General features: G+C 29.5%; 1 protein-coding gene across 4 annotated transcripts in view; it reads right to left on the bottom strand.

The window, feature by feature from the left end:
* Tmem214 (Transmembrane protein 214) overlaps positions 1–27,591 on the bottom strand; it is a 70,916-nt gene that overhangs the window by 13,515 nt on the left and 29,810 nt on the right. For all 4 annotated transcript variants that reach the window (XM_075361336.1, XM_075361335.1, XM_075361334.1 and 1 more), the window contains exons 9-10: positions 8,182–8,305; positions 4,287–4,383 (exon numbers count right to left, since the gene is read on the bottom strand). In XM_075361336.1, the coding sequence (XP_075217451.1) occupies positions 4,287–4,383; positions 8,182–8,305 (221 nt within the window). The remainder of the gene's footprint in view (positions 1–4,286; positions 4,384–8,181; positions 8,306–27,591) is intronic.

Genomic DNA, 27,591 nt, shown 5'->3' with positions numbered 1-27,591 from the left:
CTCTTTTTAAATGTTAAAAAATAGATTTTAAATATATTAAAACAGAATCATTATTGCACTATTCAATGAGCTGTATCTTTTATAAACTGTTGTCACCTTCTGTCACGTACAGTTGAGGTTATGTTCAGCAAAGTTCTGTATTACCAAAACAAAGTTCAGCAAAGTTTTGTAGCTTATTGGTAGCTGAACAACCTTTTTACATAATAACTCAATTATGTATGTAGTTAAATTATACTAGTCAACAAAAAAATTTTTTTTTGTGTATCTGGAATCGTATATGGTGATTTTAACTAATTTTGAGGTGCTGAATTCAAAACTGTTATCAGAATTAATGTAATATGTCACATTTTTTAGATTCATACAATTTATTTACAAATACATGCATAATCACTGTGAAATCAATATTAAAAAAAAAAAAAAAATATTTATGTGTACTCATTTAAAATTTGGTTGTCAACTTGTATTTAATCAAACACAGATATATTGAAATACATAATACAATTTTAAAATAACAGTTCTAAAAGTCTAAATCATTGGAAATGTTTTTAAAAGTTTAAATCATTGGAATTGTTTTACCTTTAATTTTTAAAATATGTTGATAAACTTTTTCAGTTGTACAGTGTTAGATCAGATTTCTCTAAACAAAATCAACAGTAGTCACCCGTCAATCTTCCTTAGCTCTGATGCTCAATGGTCAGAATATCCTGATGGAAACTCTCTCTTTGCTTATCACTGAGAGCCAAATGTTTGGGGGAAAAAGTCTTGTGGGATAGTAGGAAATGAATTTTTAATGACATCCTACATCATCAACATCTGCAGTTTTCTAACAGTTTATTAAAGTAAAAAAACAAATTTTCATCTTTTCTATTGCCTAAAAATCCAACAACATTGAAGGATTTCCATACAACTAGTTCACATTCGCTTCGCTTATTGTCATAGGTTGTCCTTAAGCAGTTTCTTGATTTGCAGGCTGATAAATATACCCCCTTGAGCTTACCATCACTCACTTTAGGAAAACTTATTTTTAAATGATTAAATCCTGGTCCATCTTTATCCAGTACCTTTACAAAATTTTTCATGAGCGAGTTTTATGTGAAGTGGTGGCAGCAAGATTTTACAACCCTCAATAACTCAATTTTTTTAGTACAAATGCTTTACATTTTTTCACCCGCCAAAAAGTTGACTTTTTGTTATCACAACTATCCCAAGACAATCAAAACATTTCGTAAACCCCACTTGTAAACCAAGAAGTAACACAACAACTGCTTTCAGATCACTACAAAAACTTACCATATATGCTCATTGTATTTTATTGCTCCTAATATTGACTGCCATAGCTTCATACGTTTCTTGAATGTTGACTGCATGAAATAATGGAATGAATGGCTGTTTGTTACCATTATGCAATAAAACTGCTTTCATGCTAACTTTAGAAAAGTCAATAAAAAGATCATTCTTCAGGAATATGCTCTATCATCAGGCCATGACATCAGTACAAACAATGAATTTTTCATAGTAAAATAAATTGAAAGAACTTTTAGAATTAGAACGATTAGAATTTGAAATTCTAATCGTAGTAACTTTTGTTTTTTCCACTAAAAGATTCCACTGTTCCAGTCTAAGAGTCCTGTAAATAAAGTAATAAAACTGGTTCAAAAAACTTTTTATTTACAATCTAATTATACATGGACAACCGTTGAAACCGTTGAAACAACCAACCTTTGAAATAGTTCCTTTGGCAAGCCACGCAACACTTCAAATGGTTTTCCCATTCCTCATAGCACTGTTGAAACTGAGAAACTGGAATATCCTTCAGATGGTTGGTTAATTTTTTTTAATGTTCTTTACTGTTCCAAAATGGTGTCCTTAGGGTGTTTTTTTAAAATCGTTAACAGGAAAAAGTTTCAGGGACTCAAGTCAGATGAATAAGGTGGTTGAACTACAGGAATGTTTTTCTTTGCCAAAAATTCATTAATTGAGAGTGCAGTGTGACAAGGTGCATTGTCATGATGCAGCATCCAGTTGTCTTTGATGGCTGTTCTCACGCGAATAACTCGTTTCTACAGTCTTTCAAGAATTTCTCAGTAAACATATTGATTTACAGTCTGTCCTGTAGGCAAAAACTCCTTATGGACAATGTCATTATTATCGAAGAAACAAATTAGCATGGTTTTGATTTGCTCATTATTCCTTTTTTGGGATGTGGTGAGTTTGAAGTGTGCCACTTTAAGCACTGGCGTTTTGTTTCTGGGTTGAACTTAAATATCAAAGATTCATCACCAGTAATAACATTTTTTAGAAAATCAGGATCAGTTACAATTCGCCACAGATTGTAGCACATTTCCACAGTGAGGTTTTTTGGGACCAATTTTGCACAAATTTTGTTCATGTCAAATTCGTTTGTCAAAATTTGATGGGCTGTGGTATGGTTCAAATTTAATTGTTCTGCAATCATTCTGACAGTTAATTGTCGGTCATACCATATCAAGTCTCTGATTCGCTTAACACTGTTGTCACTTTTTGATGTTAACAGTCTACCAGAACATGGATTGTCCGCAACTGACTCCCAGCCTTCTAAAAATGCTTTAAACCACCTAAAAACTTGGGCGCCTGAGAGAGCATCATTTCCATATGGCCTTTTCAATTTTGAAAAAGTTTCAGTAGCATTCTTACAAAGTTTCAGTAGCATTCTTACAAAGTTTCACAAAACTTGATTGCACAACGTTGCTCATAATTAGTATCACTCATTTTTTAAATGTACAACAAAAACTTATTCCATGAAAAGTTTGTTTAAATCTCACATGGAAACAATAGAATAAAGATATTAATGCCTAATATAAATTAGCTGTTCATATAACCATATGTTTACTAATAACTTTACAGTGTTGCCACTTTGTGTGTAAAAAACTAATCTCATTACTTTATTTACAGACCTTGTAGACCCCAGAAGTTCAGCTTGCTGCTTTGATAACTTTAAATTGGGAACTAAATCATTAAATTCATGTTGTTGAATTAAACGATGAGGAGTCTCATCAGATACAAGAAGAAATTCTTCAACATCCTCTGTTTTATTTTCAAGATTGTTCTAGCAATGTCAGATTAGATGGTAGTACAGGTACAGGTAACTCCTCTCCATGTAGTACAGACTTTAGAGCTGTGGATAAATATGCGTAGTTTCTATTTTTTAATGAATATTCAAATATATCTGTCATACAAAAGTAGCAGTTGGAGAAGTGGTCCTAACAGTTCACACCAAAACAGCAAATGGCATGGCTAGTCGTTTCTCCATCAACCATTCAGTTAAGAGTTAATGAGCACAATATGCAAATAACATGAGGTGCTCAGATTTTATCTTAATTCAATCAAAATAAAATTTATAAGCTGTTTTTATCAATTCAGAAATAGTATTTCTTGAGATTTAGATGCAAATTTAATATAGACATAATAAAAATTGTCTGAATAATTTGAACTTACATGAACTTTTGTAGAAGCCATGTTATAGCAAATAAAAACAAGAAAAATCACTTTTGGGTTAAAAAGAATCAATGAAAATGTAGTAAAACACTAATAACTCTGTGAAACAACTAAATAAGACTTTAAACTTTGTAGTAGGCAACAACAGATGTCTGTATGACATACAGACATGTTTGTACATGTCTACTTCTCATGATACAGTGCATATATATACATATATATATATATATATAAATACCTATACTTTTTTTCTTTATTAAGCATGTATGCATATTGTTTAAAAGTACAAATACAGAAACTATTCTTAATTGTAACTTGCAGTTGATCAAAATGATTCTATTATAAAAAAAGTTTTCAAATTTACGATTTACGTAAATCTATCTGGTAACACAATTTCAACAGCTAATATGAAATCAGCACCCAAATTATAGTGAGAAAAGTTGTGTAACATGTTAGATATAAATTTTGTATTGACTAGTGTTACTTTTTTTTTTTTTTAATAAACAAAGTTATCTCTAAGTGACAGGAATATTTTCAATTAAAAATATTTAATTGAAAATAGTATTAATTATTGTAAATTTTAGTCTTTAATTTCCATTTTTCTATCTGGATAGTATGTTTATACATTCATTGCAAGATAGTAAACTGAATTTCCTTAAATTATGGTTATGTATAATTTCTGTGATCACCCACAAAGCTATGCACGGTGTATCCTTCATACGCTGCTGACAAAAGTGGCTAATGACAATAGTTTTTATAAAAAAAAAAATGTATATAAATATGAATAAGATTATACAATTATATATACATACTCATATGATCGATCAAAATATATTTTACTATGTTTTATAGCACTTTCCACATGTGGATATATACCTATGTCTTTTGTGAATCTACCAGTAGAAGACGCTAGAAAAAAAACAAAAGAACACATACAATTATAAAAAAGTCATAAATAATTTCTGCAGTATGATGCAAAACCAAATTACAAATACAACTTAAGAATGAATTAATATAAATTACAATTTTTAACTGCTAATTCTTCAAAGGATTTGATGAATTTAAAAATTAATCATGAAAAAGAACAATTCATTTTAATTTCATAATCACTAAAAAACAGGAAATTAACTAAATAAATACTTAAACTAATTTCAAATAATTTTTTACTTAATATACTTCTAATATTAATACAATCCTATTTTTATTGCGGTTAATGTATACTAAACACCTGATTATCAAAATAATATGAAAGACAAGATATAAAATCCAAAATATTAATTACTTTAATAATTTTTTTTTTAATTTTAATGAAAAACAAAAAATTACTTAAAACATTGTCAGAAATTATTTTAACAAAACTATTTAGCCTCTAATTAAGATAAATTTTACGAAAATGTATGTGCTTTTTTTTCTTAAAAGCCAGAACATATAAGAATCCACACATAAGTGTTAAAAGTTGTCCATAATACAACTAATCACTTTCATACCATACAAACAATCAGTTTTCCTTACATTATACATCTTTCACCCCCCCCCTTTCATTGATAATGTACTGAAGAACTCTAGTAATAAAACACAAAAAGATAATAGCTACATCTACTTACATAATAATGCGGCATAAATAACAACAAAAGATAATAAATAAAATAGAATAATAAACCAAGTGACAAACAACGTAAAAAATAAACAACTTTAGAATATAATTAACAAACATTCACCAAAAATTGTCAACATTTTCAGAAAAATATTGCTTTCAAAAAACACAAACATACATAAGAAATTATGTATGTAATACATATTACATTACTGTATGTAATACAGTAAACACATCAACCAAGAGTATCTTGGTTGATGTGTTTACTGCAATAATTGTTACTAAATATACATAAACTAGATGTATTCATTGACAAAAACACGTACGAACACTACAGAAAAATTAAGAATCAGTCTTTGCAAATCACTCTGTAGAAACTGGACAACACATAATATCAAACACAAGATTAAAATTTTACACAGCCTATAAATACCACAAACTCAACATAGCTGGCAATTTAATATTGCACTTAATAAAAAAAAAATTACATATACAGACAATATAACAGCACCATGTCCAACACACCAGTGAAAAATGACCACATTATAGTTGTAAAAAAAAAATCTTGTTTCTGATAAACATAACAGATATTTAGAAATAAATATATTTATCTGTTTAGAAATAAACAGATATTTTCAGATATTTAGAAATTAAATCTTATTTTGTAATCAATTATTATTTTGTAATGATTTTAACACATTCAGTGCCATAGGGAAATTATCACTCTTCAAAAACTCCAACTTGTGCATTTTTCTTATTTTGATTTCATTATGAATGTAACCACCTACATTTACAAATAAAGGGTAACATATTTTATACTTTTAGTGATAATTTTTCAAAAATGCCTCTTTGGTTGCTTGAATGAAAACATTAGTTGTAGGACTTGTGGATGCCTTTGAGATAATAAAATACGTACATGTGTAATTTTTTGTTATACGGTATGGTTCATAACATTCAAAACACAAACCAGAAAGATCTGGGCATGTCTTACAATAGTATATTTCATCTTTCCACTTATCATTTTTAGCACATTGATGGAATTTTTTCTGTATTGTGATCTTGCTTTTCACTATCTTCATATCTGCTAATGAAATGATTTCCTTCAACAGTTGGACCAGGCACTATTTCTTCCAGTGATAAACTTTCAGACAACAATTCCAATGTTACAGCCAGTCAGAAATCATGTAAAGGAATTTTGGTATTTTTGTACTTGCAAGAAAGTTTGAAAGAATTTAATAAAATCATCTCAATAATATGAAACCCTAGTTTTTTATACCAGTTATTTTTTAGGCAATCCACAATACCCACTGTACCTTCCTCTGCACTGCAAACATGTTGACCAACACGCATGTGCTGCTTGCATGTACTGGAAACACAATGTGCGTGCATGTGCTAGCTTTTGCACATATTAACTCTTGAGTGTTTCTCTTTCATTCAACGTACAGTTCGTCTTTCTAAAATGCTTTGTTCCAAAGCTATAATCATTTAAAACCCCACTATTATTTTACAGACACAGTGTCTACACAATATAAATCTCTTAATCATGTTTACTAAACATCTGGTAAAATATGTAAGAACTTACCATAATTTATAACTCACTTAAATATTATTAACAATATAATTTATTTACTTAAATATTTTGAATTAAATTAAAAAATAAGAATTTAAAAAAAAAAATATATATATATATATACACATATAAAAACCTTAAAGTTGTCTATTTGTTTTAGCATAATGCGAGAACCAACTGACCAATCCCTTTCAAGGTTGAAGAATACAGTGTGGATTTTCCTCACCAAAGGTCTGTGTACTTTAGTTATTACTATTCTGTTGTTTGTAATAGTTTCTTTTTCAGGTTTCTATAGAGCCTAAATATTTTAATTGTTATTTATCAGTATTATTCCTGTAACCATGAGGTAACAAACAATGTGTTTGTCCAAGGGGTAGAACCCGCTGGCTAGATGGTAGTGGTAAGCAAAGTGAACTCTGCAGCCCTGTGACCCCCGGACTTGCTTTGGCCCCAATTGTCCAGGGGGTGAAGCCCCAACTGACTAGTAAGTGTGTGTGTGTGTTTATATATATATATGTATATAGTAAAGGCATTTCAACCATATAAAAAAAGGAATAAAACTGTAAACATGATAAGTAATTTTATTTATCAATCTCTTCTAAGCTACTGGAGTTCCAATAAAAAAATGTTAATTCTGTTGTAAATCTCAAATTTAAAGCACCTCAAATATAATAAATAACAGTTGTCTTCAATAACCATAAGTATGTAAAATATCATTGGTTACTGAGGAAATAAAAACGACTGACACTAATTCAACATAAATCAATAATTCATTTAATTTCAGAAAACATAAGTTCTCTTTATGAATTTTTAGATAGGAAATTAAATAAGAAGCAGGATATAGTATAAAAAGTACAAGATTGATCAACCAATTCTTTATAACTAAAGATTTAAATTTCTACATAACCAAGACTACTTTCAACTGGCTGTTCCATTAATAGCCTAGTTTATATGAATATGTCATTAGACAAAATCTTCTCATAACAAATAGACAACTAAAAATGTTATAAGTGATGGCTTATTCAGTCATTTTTGAAATAACTGTTTATTATTATTATTTTTGTAAACACAGTCAATTAATTATTATTACTACAAATAGTTTAATTTTACTGAATATGAACTTATTAATTTTTTTAGATTATTGTATTAAACATAATACAATTTTGTATAATTATGAGTAATTATACATTACTCGTATTATTAATGGGGAAAATCAATACTTTGTTTATATTTAATTTAATGACTTTACAAAAACTTCAGTTAAATGTGCTTTGTCAAGTAATAACTAACTTAAAATCAATCAATCTAATAATAATTAATAAAAACAAGTCCTAACTCCAGCACCGCTAGTTTCTACCATAGAGGAATGGCTTCATTAATCAACTAATAGCGCTATATAAGTTTTAAATAGTTACACATTCATCAAAACTGTTATAAAGATTTAATTATATAAATTATATAAACTTATAAAGATTTTAATTATATAAATTTAAATCTAAACAAAAATTATGGAGGAAGCTTTAATAACAATATAAATACCTACCTTTAAAACTACCATGGTTTGTAACATCAAAATATACTATTGCACCTAATGACAGAAAGATTATAAGTATGAATTTAGATACTGGAAAGGATGAACGTTGGGAACTCATCTTTTTCAGCAAGGCCTGCAAAAAAACAAAAACACAAATAAATAATATAACATACAACTCTCTAATCAGTAATAAATACATGATATAAATCAAGCACATTAAATCATGTAATGTACACACCTACGCATACTAGAAATTAATTTACATATGATATAAGTTGATTATTAATCACCACAGCACCACACACAACATATTAAGTGAACACAAAACAAATCCAATTTAGAAAATGCAGAAAAGTAATACTCTAATGTATTTCATAAAAGAAAAATATTGACAGATTGATAACTTTATATTTAATAAAATTACAACTTAAGTATAATTCTTTCTGCCTTTTTACAAAAACAAAGACTACACAGTACAATATGTTTTGTTTTTTTGTTTAACACTAAAAAACAGTTTCTTTACAACAATCGTGTACAAAAAACGGGTAAAAACTGCTTATCTTGTCTCAAACTTCTGTAGGTAATATTGTTACAAGAATACTTATTTGTAGAATATTTTGGTGAAAACATGATTGTGAAACTCTATACTTATTTATATAGTTTTAAACATAATAAAATATATCTAAATTTAAGTTTATAGATTCGATTCTCCTAATGCATAAAATTACTCTATATTGATCTTAAGTTATACATTTAAAAATATTCGTTATGAATAATTACATATTATAATTACTTAATATTGATCTTAAGGTTAAATATCATTTTTAAATAATATTTCATTATAAAAAAGTAAATATTGTTATCTAACATATATATATATATATATATATATATATGTGTGTGTGTGTGTGTGTGTGTGTGTGTGTGTGTGTGTGTGTGTAAAATTAACCTTAACAAGATTTATTGCCTATAATTTAACATGATTTAAGACATTATATGAGTATTTAACAATTTCATGTATATGCAATTTCACTGTTAAATGTCATAAATATTTGATTTAACCAAATAAAATATTTTTCTCACAATTTATCACGAACAACCTTTTTTCAATAAAAAAAACCTCTGCAATTGACTGGAGCACTTGTGATATGATGCTTTTATTTGAAGAGAAGTTGGATGCAAAGCTGTGCGTATATAAGTAAAATACTCTCTGTAAGCTGGTGCTAACAGAGAACAGCTTCCACTTATTGACTCTGTAATCTGTTAAATATTTCTTTTATTAATTTGTATCACTGAAATGTAGTTAGCAAAAACGTAGTAACTGTAGCATATGATCACAACTTTCACTATAATTTTATATAGGTAGCATCAAATGATTTTATTACAAAAATATAAGGTACAAATTTTCTGATTTAAATTATGAAGCTAACCCCAGAAAATGTATTTTTAAACACTTTGTGAAAGTAACTTAAATTGTAATCAATCACTATTGCTTTTGAATTTCTGAAAATATATTAAATTAATTAGAAACAAAATTTACACAGATTAAAAAAGATTAAAGAATAATACAAACCATTCTGAAACAAAAAAAAAAACGATTCATTATCACAACCATTATCATTATCATAACTATTCTTCAATAATGAACAAATAAACACCTTCCACTGAATAAATAATAATAATAAATAATTTAATTTACATTGCAAATTAATTTCCTTTTTATAAATGAACAGATAATACAATCGAGTAAATTAATGAAACCATTTGTATTAGCAAATTGTAATAGGACATTATGTTTCTCTTATATTAAGAGTATCTGTAGTGCTAAAAAAGTACAATTTTAACTGTAATTCTTGAAACATATGAACAGTAGAAGTAGAAGTAGAAATTTAAAGGAAAAATAGTGTACAAGAGATTTTATACATGGTAACTACCATTCAAAAATCATCACCCTTTCTAAGTTGAACAGTGATATATTGATATATTTTATTAAATAAACCACCTAATACAGAATATTGAGATAAGATATATCTTACCTTAGATTGTAACGAAAGTACTTTCATGGGATCCCCTGAGATATGTCTTATCTCAATATTCTGTACTAGGTGGTTTATTTAATATAATTTAATACAATTTAACAGTACACAGAAATAATATGAATTTTAAAAATTTCAGTAAAATAAAAAAAGTTTAAAAATCTTCAATAGTAAAATCTTTTTCTATGATTATGAATGCAATATGAAGGAATCGCCATATCATCTCCTTACATTGAAACATAATTTTTGTTAAGTGTTATTCAATACAATTGTTTGAATTTATTAACTAACAAATATTACTTAACTTAATTTACTTTAATTTAAATAATATTAACTGAATTAAATTACAGGTAAAGCAACTTTGAGAGTAATTCATTATAAACCTTTTTCATTCAATTAATGATAAAATTTTGTTCAGAATTAAAATTATTATATAAATATATAGAATGAATATTCTTTTTCCTAATTTTGGATAATAATCAATGATTAATATATAATTTTACATAATATTAATTTTCCTAATTTTTTCAAGATTAAAAAGTGTCTCTGAAGATAATCACATTTATAAACCATACTTAATACAGAATACGTTTCTTAAAGCAAACACCTAATGACACTTAAAACAAAAATATCCTGGAAGACAATATAAACATGATAATCACAACATATAATAAAAAATAAAACTATTGATTACAATTTTTGCCAATTTCAATTTAAATAATACTTTAAAATATTAATGTTTCCACAAATAATAATATTAAACTGATATTAATCCTTGAATACATGTACCAAGATGGCAGTATAATATATCAATAATTAGAATTGTAAAATAATTAGTTACCATTTTTTAATAATAAAAAAAAAGGTATATATATTCAACTGAACTGTTTCAGTTCAAGAAAATGTGGCCAACTAGAAATGAAACCGATAATAAATACAGCTACATTAAGATGAGTCAAAGGTTAACCTGACAATTCTTTTAAAATTATCATGAGGTCAGAGATCAAAACATATTATAAAAAATGTGGAATACAAGAAAGCTATGCAAATATTTTTATTTAATTTTTATTAAATATAGATTTTACTATGTAACAATATTTATTAGTTCTTTTAAGTCACTCCACCCAAAATTTTTGCTAAAATATACATTTACTCATATATTGTATTTATGTGATTAATTAACTGGGTTATGTATTAATATGAAGCATATTTATTTAAATACTTACCTAGCGTAACCACCATGACAAGGTGAATGAAATAAATTTGATCAGTACAGAGAGATTTATTCTTTATTTAACATCTAATGAACTCATTAGGCATTCTTAATACATGGATAAACACTTATTTCAACATAAAGTTACTGATGAGGCATAAACTCAGATATCTACATCATTTGTTTTCACTTCCATAACATTTTCGATAAATGTATTCCACTAGTTAACTTTTCAGGATTAAACATTTTGTACCACATTAATTTTTATTACAAAACTTGACTTGACATCCAGTGGTTTAGTATGGGCTAATGTTTCAGGATAAGTAAAATTTACAGAATGATTCGCGTCATGTGCTCATAATTTTCTGATAATGATCTAAACAAATGCCATTCATATGTAACTATAGTAGTGTCAGAAGTGACCTTTTAATAATTATAAGCAACAAAGTGTGAGCTGTTCTATTTGGAAGGTACAAGGAAACATTGTTTAGTTTCCTTGCAAATTCCTTCTAAAACCCATTGATTAGATACCAGTCAGTCCCTATTATATTTCCTTTGAGAGATTCAATTCTCTTCAATTTCAACTGTCATGTTTTCTTATGACAGTGTTATAATTGTGTACTCACATACTTCCCTCATGCATATGTTCCCATTAACTGTCATATTGGGAAACCTAATTCATCTTTGCAAAATTTAATTGAAGTGTAGTCTTTAGATCAACAACAAATAAACAAAATAATTGTTTTATATTCCACTTGAGAACTGAACAAGTATGTGTTGGCTTGCAACAGTTCATACTCACAAAATTCTTGTTTACTCCAGGCCAATGATCTTGTCTGCTTGTGAAATGCAGAACTATTTCATGGCAATAACTATAAATTTGGGGATTATGAAGAATGCTTCTGTTTTGGAAAAATGTGATATTTAAAAAAAGTCATATTTAGCCAGTTCAGTGGTTAAAGATAGCAGATTCATTTTAACACTTGAAGCACAGATACAGAACTAGACAAACCGAGGGTGTTGTATACCGATGAGACAACAATGGAAGATATTCCAGTCGAATCCAGTTAACTGACTGCTTGTGTCAAGAAATAGGATAACAATGCTGAGATTCCCGATTAAGTCTAACAAGGAAAACTCTTCATAAATACTACTACAATACATCAGTAGTAAATAAACAATTTTGAGATTATGGTAGTGAATTAATGGAAAAGAACCTATTTTATTTATTTTTTTTGTCCAAACACATGGGTAATTAATAAAATAGGCGAACAACTGTAATTTAAAAAAAATCTAAGTTTAATAATAACTTATGATATGGTGTGGTGATGTTATTTTGTAGTGTGTTATTTTAAATAAAAATAATACAGCTCACCATTCAAGACAATCATTCAACTTAGGTGTAACAGACCATAAGAATAAGTTAGGCTTTACAATTAAACCATATGTTATAAATCAGCATTATGTATAATTTCACATCACTTCCAAAGAAAACATCCTGCAGCTATGGAATTATCATATGCAGCGCTATTTAAGAGGAAGATGAGCTACTATCCAGATCGGGGAGGGGTGAATTAAGATTTTATTCCATGTTGTCAATGCATTATTTAAAAGTCAATTTTAAATATAAATAAAATGTAATTGTCTAAAATAACTCTAAAAAGTAATTACTTTATTTCATAAAAAATTAGGTTAATGAAAAAGAACATAAAAAGATTAATTATATCCTATAGTGTAGAAATTTAGGTAGAAAAAAGTACTTTAATCATCACAAATATAAATAACTTTATCACAGATTTAATTAAATTCTCAGCTTTTGCAACATATAAAAAAATTCAGTTAATATCTTTAATATTTCATTTTAACAGAAAATACAGAATTTTAACAAAAAAAAATAAAGTTTACAACATTAACATAAGAGTAAGAAAAATAGATCAATATACTATTATGAGGAATTGATGGTTATTGGCCATAAAAATTGTAACAAAGGTAAGTAAATCATACCTGGGGTTTGACTAACTAACATTGGTTTGGATAATTCATTCAGTGTGGCTAATTGGGATTTAATTTATATTAAAATTATAGATATGTTAAGTGCTACATTAAACCATTAAATCACTGTAACAATAATTATTTTCACAGAGACTGAAAGAGCAAGATGGGTCATAAAAAATCAGATTTTTCATGATTTTTATGGCCTGATCACTTAAAAATTACAATGAAATATGATTCCTCATAATAATCATAAGTTTTAAGCTATGCATAGAAGACTGATAAAATTAGCACCCTAAAACATCAAATAAGTATTGGGAAAAAGAATTCTTTTCAAGAACTAAACCGCAGATTTTTGTTAACACAGAGGCACAATGACAAAATTACAGTACACTAATTGTAAATGATTATGGTGTATGGTAACCAATTATAAACAATATGGTCAGTTCAACATTAATCAGTCAGTTTAAAAATTTCAATTGTTTCTCAATAAAAATATAAGAAAAAACATTTTACTTACTGGTGCAACATACCACATAATATGAAATAACGAGAAAAAATATGAAGTTGCATACATGAATGTAATGCATATACATTTGGTAACCACATTTATGGCAATGAATAAAATATGCATATATCATTTGACTTTTCAAAATAATTGCATACAATCATGTCCACTCTGCTACATATGAATTTCTAACATTATAACTAAATGATAAAAGCCACAAAACAAAATATAAAAAATATACTACTAAAAGTATTTTCTAAAAATAATATCCTTACAATTCAATTTATGGTTGGATAATTTAATTCTCATGCCTACGTTGTTACAAAGTAAAAAAAAAAAAAAAAAAAAAAACATTAAAATCCTTTTAAGGAATACGGAAAGAAACTGTTATTCGAATTATTTACTTTAATCTAATCAGCTGTTGGAGCGAAACAATGTCAATCTGATTAAAATGTAAGGGCACGTACAATAACTTAATCAATAATTTAATAAAAATCAATTACCTTACAATTGACAAATAAAAATAATCAGTTGCAAGAAGAAATTACTTTCAACGCATGTCAACACTTTTGACAAATTAACAGAACAAAAAAGCTAGTTTTTATAAACCTACGTAATATCACGAAAGTAGGCGGTATTACGTAATGCAGGTACATACTCAATAAAAAAAACCCGCTAGAAACAGTCAATTTGAAAGCGAAACTTACTTTTAAATATTACACATATGGTGAACTACTACTTAGACAATAGTCTTATCACTTCATACATAGTTCATTTTGCTACAAAAAGGTTAGTTTCCCCGTTCTTGTCAGGATATTAGTTCTCTAACAAGTCGTTCAAATGAACAAATTAATAAACAACTTTACTCACGTAGCATTAATTCACTTTTTTAGATTAAGTTCATAAACTTCTCAATTCACATCTTTCTAATAAAGTAATTATGATGTAGCAACAGTGATCATAAAACTTTCAATATTGGCCTTAGAAGAATGAATAAAAATAAAATAATTAGAAACAATAAAAATTGTTTAAGTCGGTGCCAGCCAACACAAATTAAAGTTACGAAAAGTTAGTACCTCAAACGACCGCTAGGCGGCTAAACGGGATTCCCACACGTAAAATGGGAAGTCAACGGCATTTATATTTGATAAAATGTGTATCTAAGGATCTATAAAGTATTATTAAATCATATTTTTGTATGTCGCATTGTAAGGTTATATTTTTGTAGGTCTCATTTTATTGTAGTAAAACTTCTATTACCAACTTTGCATTGCTTGAAATAGGATTTTTACTATATTGATCATAGGTTTTTTGTTTAACTTGCGTTGGCTGGCATAGACTATAAAAGTAATTATTTGTAAATACTTTTACTTTAGTTAATAAATTAATATATAATTATTTGTAAGTTTGGTAATTGTGAGCCTCAACATCCTCAACCTTGATCTTTTTCAAATTGAAGTATGTTGAAAAATATGTTACATAATTAATAAAAATACAAGTTTCAAAACTCGAAAAAATGAGATTACCTTATTATTCTTCCTCAGAATCTGTAACGGCAGTAGCGTTGTTATCAGCTGTTTTGGGGAACTCCATCATGTAGTCAGGATACAGTGACGCAAGACTGGACCATAAATGATGTACTCTGGTCTTGTTGTCCCTGTATTTTCTTTTGAGAAAGAACTCTGTGAGATGCCCGTAAAAGTATTGTTTACAATTTCCTACCGAGGAACGTTTGAACGCACTTCTCGCCAGGCACGCTCGATTGTCTGAATATGAGCTCCCGTGAACGGTTGTTAAAAAATTATATTTGTGGTTCATCGCTAAATGTTGGTAGCCCTCGTATTGCAAACCATTATATGTCTTCCAACAATCGCTAACAATTATTGTACTGGGAAGAATATACTTTTGTATGATAGACAATAAGGTGGCATGTGTGATAGCTGGTGTAGCTAACTCTACAATGTATTATATTGTTAAAATTATTGATTTGGGAAAAAAGATCTGAAACAGTAATTTGGATTTACAGGCGTACAAAAAAAGAATACCGGTACTTATCAGTTATACAGGAAACCTACTGAAAACCAATTGTTTGCGTATATAAAAATAAAATCACCTATACGTATAACTTCTTGTATATAACTTTTGATTTTAACGTTAATCAGACGAGGTTAACGAGCGGGTGGGTTATGTTTGATTAGATTATGTTGATTCCCTGTAACGACGTATCGCGCACGATTATCAGTATAACCTAACCAACCCTCGCTAACTTCGTCTAATTAACGTTAAATATACAAATTATATATATATATATATTACCTATTTAGGTGCCCAGTAGAGAGCTTCATTGAATCCTGACTATATGATGTAGTTGCCCAAAACAGCTGATAACAACGCTACTGCCATTACAGATTTTGAGGAAGAATACTAAGGTAATTTAACTCATCCGACTTTTAAAACTTGTATTTTAATTATTTATATAACATATTTTTCAACATACATCAATTTGAAAAAGATTAAGGTTGAGGGTGTTCAGGCTCACAATTACCATAAGCTTTTAGTACTATTATATTTTGAAGTCGGTTTTTATTTTTATTTTTTAAATTATTTTAGTTCACAATTTTTATTAGAGCTATCTAGTACTTATACATATAATACATTCATTTATATTATATATAAATATATACAATATAATTAAAATATGGGTAGGTCTACTAACGTGTGGCTCAAATGACACAGCAATGTTTAAAGGATTTGAATACTAGATCGTGGATACAGGTGTTCTTTGGTGGTTGGGCTTCAATTAACCACACATCTCAGGAACGGTCGACTGAGACTGGACAAGACTACACTTCATTTACACTCATACATATCATCATTCATCCTCATAAATAATACCTGAACGGTAATTCCCGGTGACTAGACGGGAAAAAAGAGAGAGAGCGATGTTTAAAGGAAAGTTGCCAAAAAGATATGGTTGTTTAAGAAAAAACAGAAAAATGCCATGAATATTTCTGCAAAGATTTCTCAACAATGAGAACATAGAGCAGTTTATTCTTAAGGAATGAAGTAGACAGTCGTCCTCATCGTGTCCGTTTAATACCCAAAACGAATGTCAAACGAAATGCAAGAGCAATGTTCACGCCGCCTCAACTTAATATATGAGGAAGGCGAGTTACTGGAAGCTGTACTCATAAAATTTTATGACAAAACTATTGGTCTTAGAATAAAAGATGTTGGTGGTTGCATAACCAATTCACCAGTTTGTATAACATTCCAAGCGACAAAAGGATAGGGAGATGTCGAGCGCAGAATGCTACCTGTATATTAGGCTGGGATGTAACTGTTCACAAACTGCAGGGTACAACTCTTGACAGGGCAGTGAACCTCAGCAAGAAAAATTTTGCCAAGGGGCAATTTTTGTCACTTTTAGTCTAGTTAAAACTTTAGAGGGCATCATTTAGTCTGATTTGGAAATAAGTTATTAAATAGACAGACCACATGATGAGAAAGCTCTGACAGAAATGATGAGATTGCATAATCTATCCAATTTATAGGCTTCATTATTGGGAGTACATTTGGAAAAGGACTGAGATTACCCAGTTAAAAAAAAGTGTTTATAAACTGCAGAGTATTATTTATTGCAAAATTATATTTAACTCGCTTCATACAGAATGATGTTGACTGGGAGCTTGTTGCATGACTATTTCTTTAATACTGGAAAATCATAGTTTATTATTAGATAATACAAAATAATTATAATTTTGTAATTAGGAATAATACAATTTTTCATCATTTTAAACTTCCAACATTCCATGCTCCGACTCGTAGAATGTTATTTTTTAATTTTCTGGTGGCCCTTCCTTAGTAGTCCCCACTCGAAGATCCAAACAGGGGACTAGTTTACCTCCGGAATATTTTACCAAGGAAGGCACCTCCATCATTGTTATATGAAAATGCAGAGAGCTACATTTTCTTGGAAAAAAAAGCAGCTGTAGTTTTCCATTGCTTTCAGCTGTGCAGTACTCAGAGGACTGAGTGATGTTGATATGGCCGTTTAAGTCGTCCTGACCTACGCCCTCAACAAATACTGAAAGAGCTGCTGCCCTTAGTCTGGCTCTCAACAGATACCTCTCCGATATGTTTGCACCTTCGGTCCAGCTACTCTGTGTAACAAATAATGGGCAGGCAGGAGTAGGTTTTGTAATGAACAAGAAGGTAGGGAACAGAGCAGAGTATTTCAAAATGCATAGCGATAGAATCACTGTAACAAGGATAAAATCAAAACCTAAACTGACAACGATAGTTAACGTCTATATGCCTACAAGCATCCATTATGATGAGGTAGAGTGAGTATACGAAGAAACTGATGAAGCAATTAAACACATAAAAGGAGATGAAAATTTAATAATAGTTGGAGATTGGAATGCAAGCATTCAAAAAAGCAAGGAAGGAAATATAGTGGGTGAATACGGGCTGGGCAAAAGGAATGAAAGTGGAGACCGACTTATAGAGTTTTGCACGAAGTATAATTTAGTAATTGCCAACACCCAGTTTAAAAATCATAATAGAATAATATACACATAGAAAGGGCCAGGCGATACTGCAAGGTATCAGATAGATTATATCATGGTTAAGCAAAGATTTAGAAATCAACTCGTTGACTGCAAAACTTACCCTGGAGCAGACATTGATAGCGACCATAATTTAGTGATAATGAAATCTAGATTGGGGTTTAAAAGCCTGAAGAAAAGGTGTCAGATGAATTGGTGGAATTTAGAGAAGCTTGAGGAAAGAAGATTTTTGAGGAGGACATCGCAAGAGGTCTGAGTAAAAAATGTAGAAGAATGGGAGAATGTTAAAAAGGAAATTTTTAAATCAGCAGAAGCGAACTTAGGTGGAACAAAGAGAACTGGTAGAAAAGGTTGGGTTTCAGACTATTTATTGCAGCTGATGGATGAACGTAGAAAATATAAGAATGCTAGTGATGAAGAAAGTAAAAGGAACTATTTGACAATTAAGAAATATTATAAACAGGAAGTGCAAACTAGCGAAAGAAGAGTGGATTAAAGAAAAGTGTTCAGAAGTGGAAAGAGAAATAAACATTGATAAAATAGATGGAACATACAGGAAAGTTAAGGAAAATTTTGGGGTACATAAATTAAATCCAATAATGCGTTAAACAAAGATGGTACACCGATTTATAGTACAGGTAAAGTTGATAGGTGGGTGGAATATATTGAAGAGTTATACCGAAGAAATGAATTAGGAAATTGTGTTATAGAGGAAGAAGAGGAAGATGAAAAGGATGAAATGGGAGAAACAATACTGAGATCTGAATTTAAGAGAGCCTTAGAAGATTTGAATGGCAGAAAGGCTCCTGGAATAGACGGAATACCTGTAGAATTACTGCGCAGTGCAGGTGAGGAAGCAATTGATAGATTATACACATTGGTGTGTAATATTTAAGAAAAAGGGGAAGTTTCATCAGACTTAAAAAAAATGTTATAGTCATGATACCAAAGAAAGTAGGAGCAGATAAATGTAAAGAATACAGAACAATTGGCTTAACTAGTCATCCATCAAAAATCTTAACTAGAATTCTGTACAGAAGAATTGAGAGAATAGTGGAAGAAATGTTAGAAGACCAATTTGGTTTCAGGAAAAGTATAGGGACAAGGGAAGTAATTTTAGACCTCAGATTAATAGTAGAAGGAAGATTAAAGAAAAACCAACATACTTGGCATTTATAGACCTAGACTGGATTTATAATGTAGACTGGAATAAAATGTTCAACATTTAAAAAAAATTAGGGTTCAAATACAGAGATAGAAGAACAATTGCTAAAATTTACAGAAACCAACAGCAACAGTACTAATTGAAGAATATAGGAAAGAAGCCGTAATAAGAAAAGGAGTCCAGCAAGGATGTTCCCTATCCCTGTTACTTTTTAATCTTTACATAGAACTAGCAGTTAATGATATTAAAGAACAATTTAGATTCGGAGTAATAGTACAAGGTGAAAAGATAAAGATGCTACAATTTGCTGATGATATAGTAATTCTAGCTGAGAGTAAAAAGGATTTAGAAGAAACAATGAATGGCATGGATGAAGTCCTACGCAAGAACTACCGCATGAAAATAACAAGAACAAAACAAAAGTAATGAAATGTAGTAGAAATAACAAAGATGAGAAAAGATTATGGAGGTAGAAGAATTTTGATATTTGGGAAGTAGAATTACTAAAGATGGATGAAGCAGGAGTGACACAAAAAGCCGAATAGCACAGGCGAAATGAGCCTTCAGTCACAGAAATATAATTTGTTTACATCAAAAATTAATTTAAATATCAGGAAAAGATTTTTGAAAGTATACGTTTGGAGTGTCGCTTTATATGGAAGTGAAACTTGGACAATCGGAGTATCTGAGAAGAAAAGATTAGAAGCTTTTGAAATGTGGTGCTATAGGAGAATGTTAAAAAATCAAAAGGGTGGATAAAGTGACAAATGAAGAAGTGTTGCAGTAAGTAGATGAAGAAAAAAGTATTTGGAAAAATATAGCTAAAAGAAGAGACAGACTTGGCTATATATTAAGGCATCCTGGAATAGTCGCTTTAATATTGGAGGGACAGGTAGAAGGAAAAAATTGTGTAGGCAGGCAACGTTTGGAATACGTAAAACAAATTGTTAGGGATGTAAGATGTAGGGGATATACCGAAATGAAATGACTAGCACTATACCGAAATGAAATGACTAGCACTAGATATGGAATCTTTGAGAGCTGCATCAAACAAGTAAAATGACTGAAGACAAAAAAAAAATTATCATTTTATATAAATATTAAATGTAGGTTTAATGTTTATATGGAGTTTAGAGGAAAGTAGCCAAGAAAAAAAATGAATGTTTAAGGAAGAAAAACAGACAAAGAATGCCATGAATATTTCCACAGAGACTAAACAACAATAATATTGGCGGTTATTAATATCTAGTAATACATTGAACAGAGAGCAACACTGTACTAGTGCGTGTGGTCGGTGTCTAAGGGTGTCAAGTTGATCGGTTTTTTCCTTAGATTATCATTGGATTTAATTAAAATTTATGTGGGACCACTGCGAAAGTATACTCTTTCGATTAAAATATAAAAATCAATTAACTAGTCTATTTTGTGTAAAATGCATTAAAAAAAAAATACAGTTGAATTGATAACCTCCTTCCTGTTTTTTAAATGTGTTAAAAAAACTGCTGCAAATAAAAGCACTAACATCCAAAAAATTTTTAATAAAATAATTTAAGTTTAATAATGTTATAAAAGTATGCTATTTTCATTTCCAAACCTACTTAAATTAGCGTTTTAATCTTGTTGATTTAAAGCATTTTATTTAATAACACAAGTTAGTTACTTAATACAAATACAGTTTAATAGTTTTACAATGTGCCTAGTATCATGTCAGAATATTAGTAATTAATACTATAATTTATATACAGAGTGATTCAAAGAAACGAGAAATTTTGAAAGTTGTGTTGGTAGTCGTGGGCGATTGGTACCACTTGATAAGTGGCGCCAGCCTCTCTAACCTAACCTGCCATTTAGTTGTCATGGATCCTTGGAGTGGTGCGCAACGTGCATTTGCTATCAGAGCGTTTTACAAAAACAATGACTGGAGGGAGTGCGTAGAGAATTTTGCCGTCATTTTAATCTAGGACGGCACGACCGTGTTCCATCAGCACATGCATATCTAATTTTGAGGAAACTGGTTCGGCAATGAAAAAGAAACATCCAGGCCGTGAGCGAACCGTCCGTACACCACAGAATGTTCAAGCTTTAGAAGATGCTGTCACACGAAGTCCACATCGGTCAATCCGTCGTCTCTCAGCATCTTTACAATTGCATAGTTCAAGTGTTCGAAGAATGTTAGTGAAGGACTTGCAATTCCATCCATACAAGTTGCAGATCGTCCAGGAACTGAAACCGAACGATACAGTTGCGCGAGCACAATTCTGTAATGTAATGCTTCAGAGGATAAATGATAACGAAGAGTTTGTTCACGAACTGTGGATGCCAGACGAAGTGCATTTCCACCTCAGTGAATTTGTTAACAAGCAAAATTTCAGATACTGGGCACAAGAAAATCCTACGCAGCTACACCAGCGTCTGTTGCACAGTCAGAAAGTGACCGTGTGGTGTGCTATGTCATCTTATGGTGTTATAGGCCCTTATTTTTTTGAGGATGACAATGATCTTGCGATTACAGTGACTTCGACTCGTTACGTAGCCATGCTTGAAACCTTTGTTGTGGAACAACAAAAGAGATTTCCACCGATTCTTAACACAGCCTGGTTACAACAAGACGGAGCAACGTCACATACTGCATGAATATCGATGGCAGCTGTACGCCGATTGTTTGGACAACGTTTCATTTCACGGAATGGTGACATTAGATGGCCTCCCAGATTGCCTGATCTCTCAGCTTGCGATTACTTTTTGTGGGGGTCACCTTAAAAGCAAAGTGTTCCACAGTAGACCTGCTACAATGGAAGAACTGAAGGCAACGATCCAAGAAGCAATTGCGGAAATTCCAGTTGAGATGTTTCATCAAACCATGAACAATTTAACGAAGAGACTTCGTGAGTGTTTACGTTGAAGAGGAGGTCACCTCCAAGATGTCATCTTTAAAAAATAAACAAAAATGTATGTATCCTAAAATGGCAACATTTGTACAATTACATGAAATAAAATTCATTTTCTAAAAAAAATTTTTCATTAACGTTATTTAATTTTTTTAATTTCCCGTTTCTTTGAATCACCCTGTACATTCTCCAACATAAACATTATTGCAACAAAGGTTTGCATTTAATTTTCAACCAACTAATACACAATGCTGTATAAAGCTCTAAAGCAAGATTAATAATAAATTTCACATGTTTTCTTAACACAACTGGTAAATCTTGAGAAAATCAATTATTTCTTTATAGTTATTTTTATTAATTATTTTAAGTATTTTTTTATTTTTTTTAATAAAAGGTTAATTTAAAAAAAAATTATACATAAGTTCAAAAAACTGAAGCCTATGAATTAAAAAATGACACAGGCCCAATTTGTTGGACAACAGTTACATATAACATGACGATGATTATAATTTAAGACACTTTTCTTCCTTGATGTTAATACACAAAAGATATATATCCCAACCTTAGTACTAATGAAAACTTACGGAACCTTTTAAAACAAAGTGACAATAATCGTGTTGTTTATATATTTATGCCTTTATTCATAAGAATTAGGCATTGGTTGTATGATGCAACTGAAGAAGGCATTCCAATAACAAAAAACTGCATCCAATGTTGAAGTTATAATAAGGCACTATTTCATTCTTTTATGGAACTTATTCATATTTACTCTGTTCTTTTAAATGGATTTACTGCCTCCCTTTTACTTTCCTTCACCCCCTTTTTTTTTATATATATATATGGTCTATGTTTTGAACAATTATAATTTAATACATCTTGCGATAATATAATAAGATTGACTACAACAAGCTTGGTGACTAGGCCATATTGTATGGTTGCGAGTTAACAATTAATGAATAAAATACAAACAAATTATGTTGAAAAGAAGAAAAAATTAATATTTCAAATCAGATGGTGCCAGACAGCAGCACTGCCTGATCAGCCTTTATGTAAATAAAATTATCACAATGAGAAAGCTCATGGATAGGAGTATTAGTCATCCCTTAATAGTGTTACATGCTAAGTCATCAGTCCACTAATTCCAAATAAAGAAGAGGTTGTCCAGCTAGAGCTAGATGATACCAGCATGTTGAAATAGGTGGGCCCAAAGACGCAACACATTCCATGAAATAGGTATATTTCATGGAGAAAGAGTGAAGCAAAAGGAAAAAGGAGTAAAGGGAGTAATTAGTTCACAGAGGGAATACATTCATCAGGGTAGTCTACAGTCTTGCTCAAGACTATTACTTTGAAAAAGACTTAGGCCAATATGTAATAATACATGAAATTGTGGTCTCACTCCTTCTCACTAAAACTTTTAAGTCATCTGATTGAACATTTCCCACTAGTTTTATCATTATCTCAACTTTTTTTTTGTTTTTAATGTTATTTTCCTTTTCTTTCTATTATCATTTTAGCCATAAAAAAATGTAAAAAGCATGCACTGTAACTGTTTCCAATGTTATTTAACCGCTGAAAATTCAATGGTTCACTGATTTCAATGAAATCAGTTCATTGAATTAGGCTTTGACTGTTGGCATTTTACCTTGCTTCAGATCTTTCAATTTCTAGGATGTTACTCCATAAGATATTCCAGATTTTGCAGAATTCACATTGTAAGGGATGCAATTACTTCATTAAATCTTTTATTACAACTATTAATACTGTTATTGTGTAAATTTACTAAAAATACGTATTTCATTTCTAGTTTATTACCTTTATCATCTTTATACCTGAACTGATCTAGTTATATTAATTCAATACTCTTCTCTTTAATAAGTCTATTTGATATGCGGACAGATTTTCCCTTAAGTGAAAACAGAGTATATAAACAGTCATTAATTTGTTGCTTTACATTATCTATCCCAGTCTTTCTGCCTACAACACATGTAAAGCATAGAGATATAAGCACTATTCAAATTTTATTTTACTTGAGAATAATAATGTTTATTATACATTCAGTGTTCGTTATGAATAATATAATGATGGCAATTGAAATAATGAATGTCACCTGCATTTCTGTGGGTTTGGCATTCAGATTAAAACAATATATACAGCTTAAAGAAGAAATCAATAGGAAACATCTCATTTCTTGTTTTCCCAAGTCAGAGTGGTGTAGGATGTTTATTATTCTTGCAAATGGCAGTGTCATTTTTGGAAGTGACAGTTGTCTCATCAATTACAAATAACATATATAAACAAACATGAATAGGAACCAAACCACAGCATGAATTTAGAATTTTTTTTTTTTATATTTTTAAAATTTTCAAAAGCTTTTTATTCTACAAAAAATTCTTGATTGTCAGTAAAAATGAATCATCATTACACGATAAATGGACAATGAAACTAACCGTTAATTGTAATTTTTAATGCAATACAGAACATGTCAATACTGCAATAAATAAAATAAATATTGCTGTTGTTTCCATCCTATTGCAACTCTAAATGTGTTGAAGTTCTACACTGCATATAACATAGACAAACCACTGACTTTAGAATCATGCAGCTCAACAATGCCAATACTTATAAATAATAATTTAATACATTTATTTATATGTTTGTTGATTCTAAATTTATTTAAGTAACTTATACTTTACTTAAATTATTAGAGTACTTTATATTTTTTAATAAAGAAAAAAGTAACCAATTTTGAGTGTATTCTTTAAGTAAGTATAATTGTTTTAGAATCATGTAGCACTGCAATTAACAATTGGAAAACATTTTCTTTATTAGAGATTTATTGGATATTTTCTGAGCATTCACAAAATTTTCAGTTTTCTTGTGAAACAGGTTCAGCAATTATAACAGTTATACAAAAATTGTAATTTCCATTAAACATATTTTTTCAGATGGTACACAAGTACACACCATAAACATAATGTCAGGCAACGGGTAAGTCTGTTACACCAAAAATGAAAAAAAAGGATTTGCTCCAGCATTTTTCTGGTCAAATCAAGGAAAACCATGGAAACCTTGAACTAAACTGTACCATAAACTACATCATTACACATATAAAAAAGATCTGGCTGAAGTCCACATAAAAATAATAAACATACATAAGTAAAAATACTAAATAAATTAGAATAAAAAATGTTGATGTTAATGGAAATAATTAAAGTAAACATTATTTATATAAGTTAAACAAATATAAAAAAACTGGATAATTTTTAATTGTTGAAAACACATTTATAAATGATTTATTAAAAATGGTAATGGAAGCATAAAATCCTTTCTCATAAGCCAGAATATCTTGGTATATTTTGCAATATTTCTTTGTCTTGCTTTATACTGTTACTTTTTTGGGATAAATTAAAAATCTCAATTTACTTAATACTTATCAATATGATTAGTAGTTACGTTTGTCAAATAAGATATGATATCGAATTAATAACATTTAATAGCCCACCTAACAATCCAATTCCCAAGATAATTGACATAATAGTTCAAACAGTCATCTTAATATTAATAAGTAAAGAGCATTTCAAAAGAAAATAAGGAAACATCCATTATCATATGTGAATTATTGAGCAAAGTTGACAAACAGGAAGCTAATATTTTCTTTTAGTCTATCAAATAATGGAATAAAGATTAATACCTAATTTCAGTTCATAATTAAAGCATTTACTGAGGATATTTGCTAACATATTATTCAAAATTTCACAAAAGCAATCAACAATTTTTATTCAAATATGAATAAATAACAATAAAATTCACACTTTTTTCAGTCTTTGTTAAGATTTTTTTTTTATTTTACTTTCTTTTATTTTTTTTTCATTCAATCAAAGAATCTCTTCAGATGCTACATCTTCCAGTTATTTTTTATTTCCTTACTATCACATTAAAAGACAACAATATCTGAACTGTTTTATAGTGTCTTGGGAATGAAAAAAATCTTTTTTAATCACTCTGATTCTTGCCCCTTTTGGAAAAAGCCTGAACTTAGCTGATATTTTCATAAAACACGTTACAATTACCCTCCAAAAAAATTTTTATCTTGAGTATTATACTTTTAGTATAAACCCACAAAAGATTTCTTGAAAAAATGGCATGAAATTCATGTAAGTTTTTACTTTATTAACAGCTTTAAAAACCCTAAATAACTTTATAAGTTATTATATATAAATAAATTTAAAAAATAACAACTTTTAAGATTTTATAGATGTGCACTAACACACTATGTGATTTTAATGCAAACTTTATCTTTCATGGTATGGAGTACATTTCTAAAAATGAACATGATTTGTAAAATAAAGTGTTGCAATTATTTACCCCCCCCCCCCACCGCTTATTTGAGCAAACAAACAACCTGCTCTGCTGCTAGACCATATCTGACCTTGGTCTCTCGCCCTTATGCGCCACTATTATAATCCAATAATCTCTAAATTCAGAATAACAGCTTGATTAATACAGCACATGCAAGTGTTATTACTAATCACAAAAATTGAATGGTAGAATATGAACAGCAGTATGCTATTTTTTTTAAGTGAAATTCTTTGATGTCTTAATGATGTATGAATGAATATATTACTGAAATGAAGTTTCATCAAGAGCACAAGCCTTCACTGGAATAAAATGTTTTCTGAAAGCTGAACCAATGATAAATGTACATAATACAGCAGGCAAATGAAAATACTGTCACATTAAGGGAACTTGCATGATCCGGTCAATAGTAAACAGTGAAAATTATTCTATAAAAACTGAACATAAAATTAAAAAAAATGATATGAACTGAGAATTTGGAATGAGAAAAATTTGTGCTAAAATGATTCCAAAAATTCTCACACAGCAACAGTAAAGATAAGTAGAGAAATATGGCAGCTTATGTCAGGACAAGTAGAATTGAAAGCAGAATTTGCTTATGATTAGTTTTTAAAGTATATGATATGGAGAGGAAATGGTCAATACAATAGTGCTCATAGCTATCATCTCACCAAAACTAAATAAAAC

Source organism: Lycorma delicatula, chromosome 3 (genome assembly GCF_047948215.1).
Source record: "Lycorma delicatula isolate Av1 chromosome 3, ASM4794821v1, whole genome shotgun sequence".
NCBI classification, from domain to species: domain Eukaryota; kingdom Metazoa; phylum Arthropoda; class Insecta; order Hemiptera; family Fulgoridae; genus Lycorma; species Lycorma delicatula.
The sequence above is the reverse complement of the archived record's forward strand: the minus strand, read 5'-3'. Positions and strand labels throughout refer to the sequence as shown.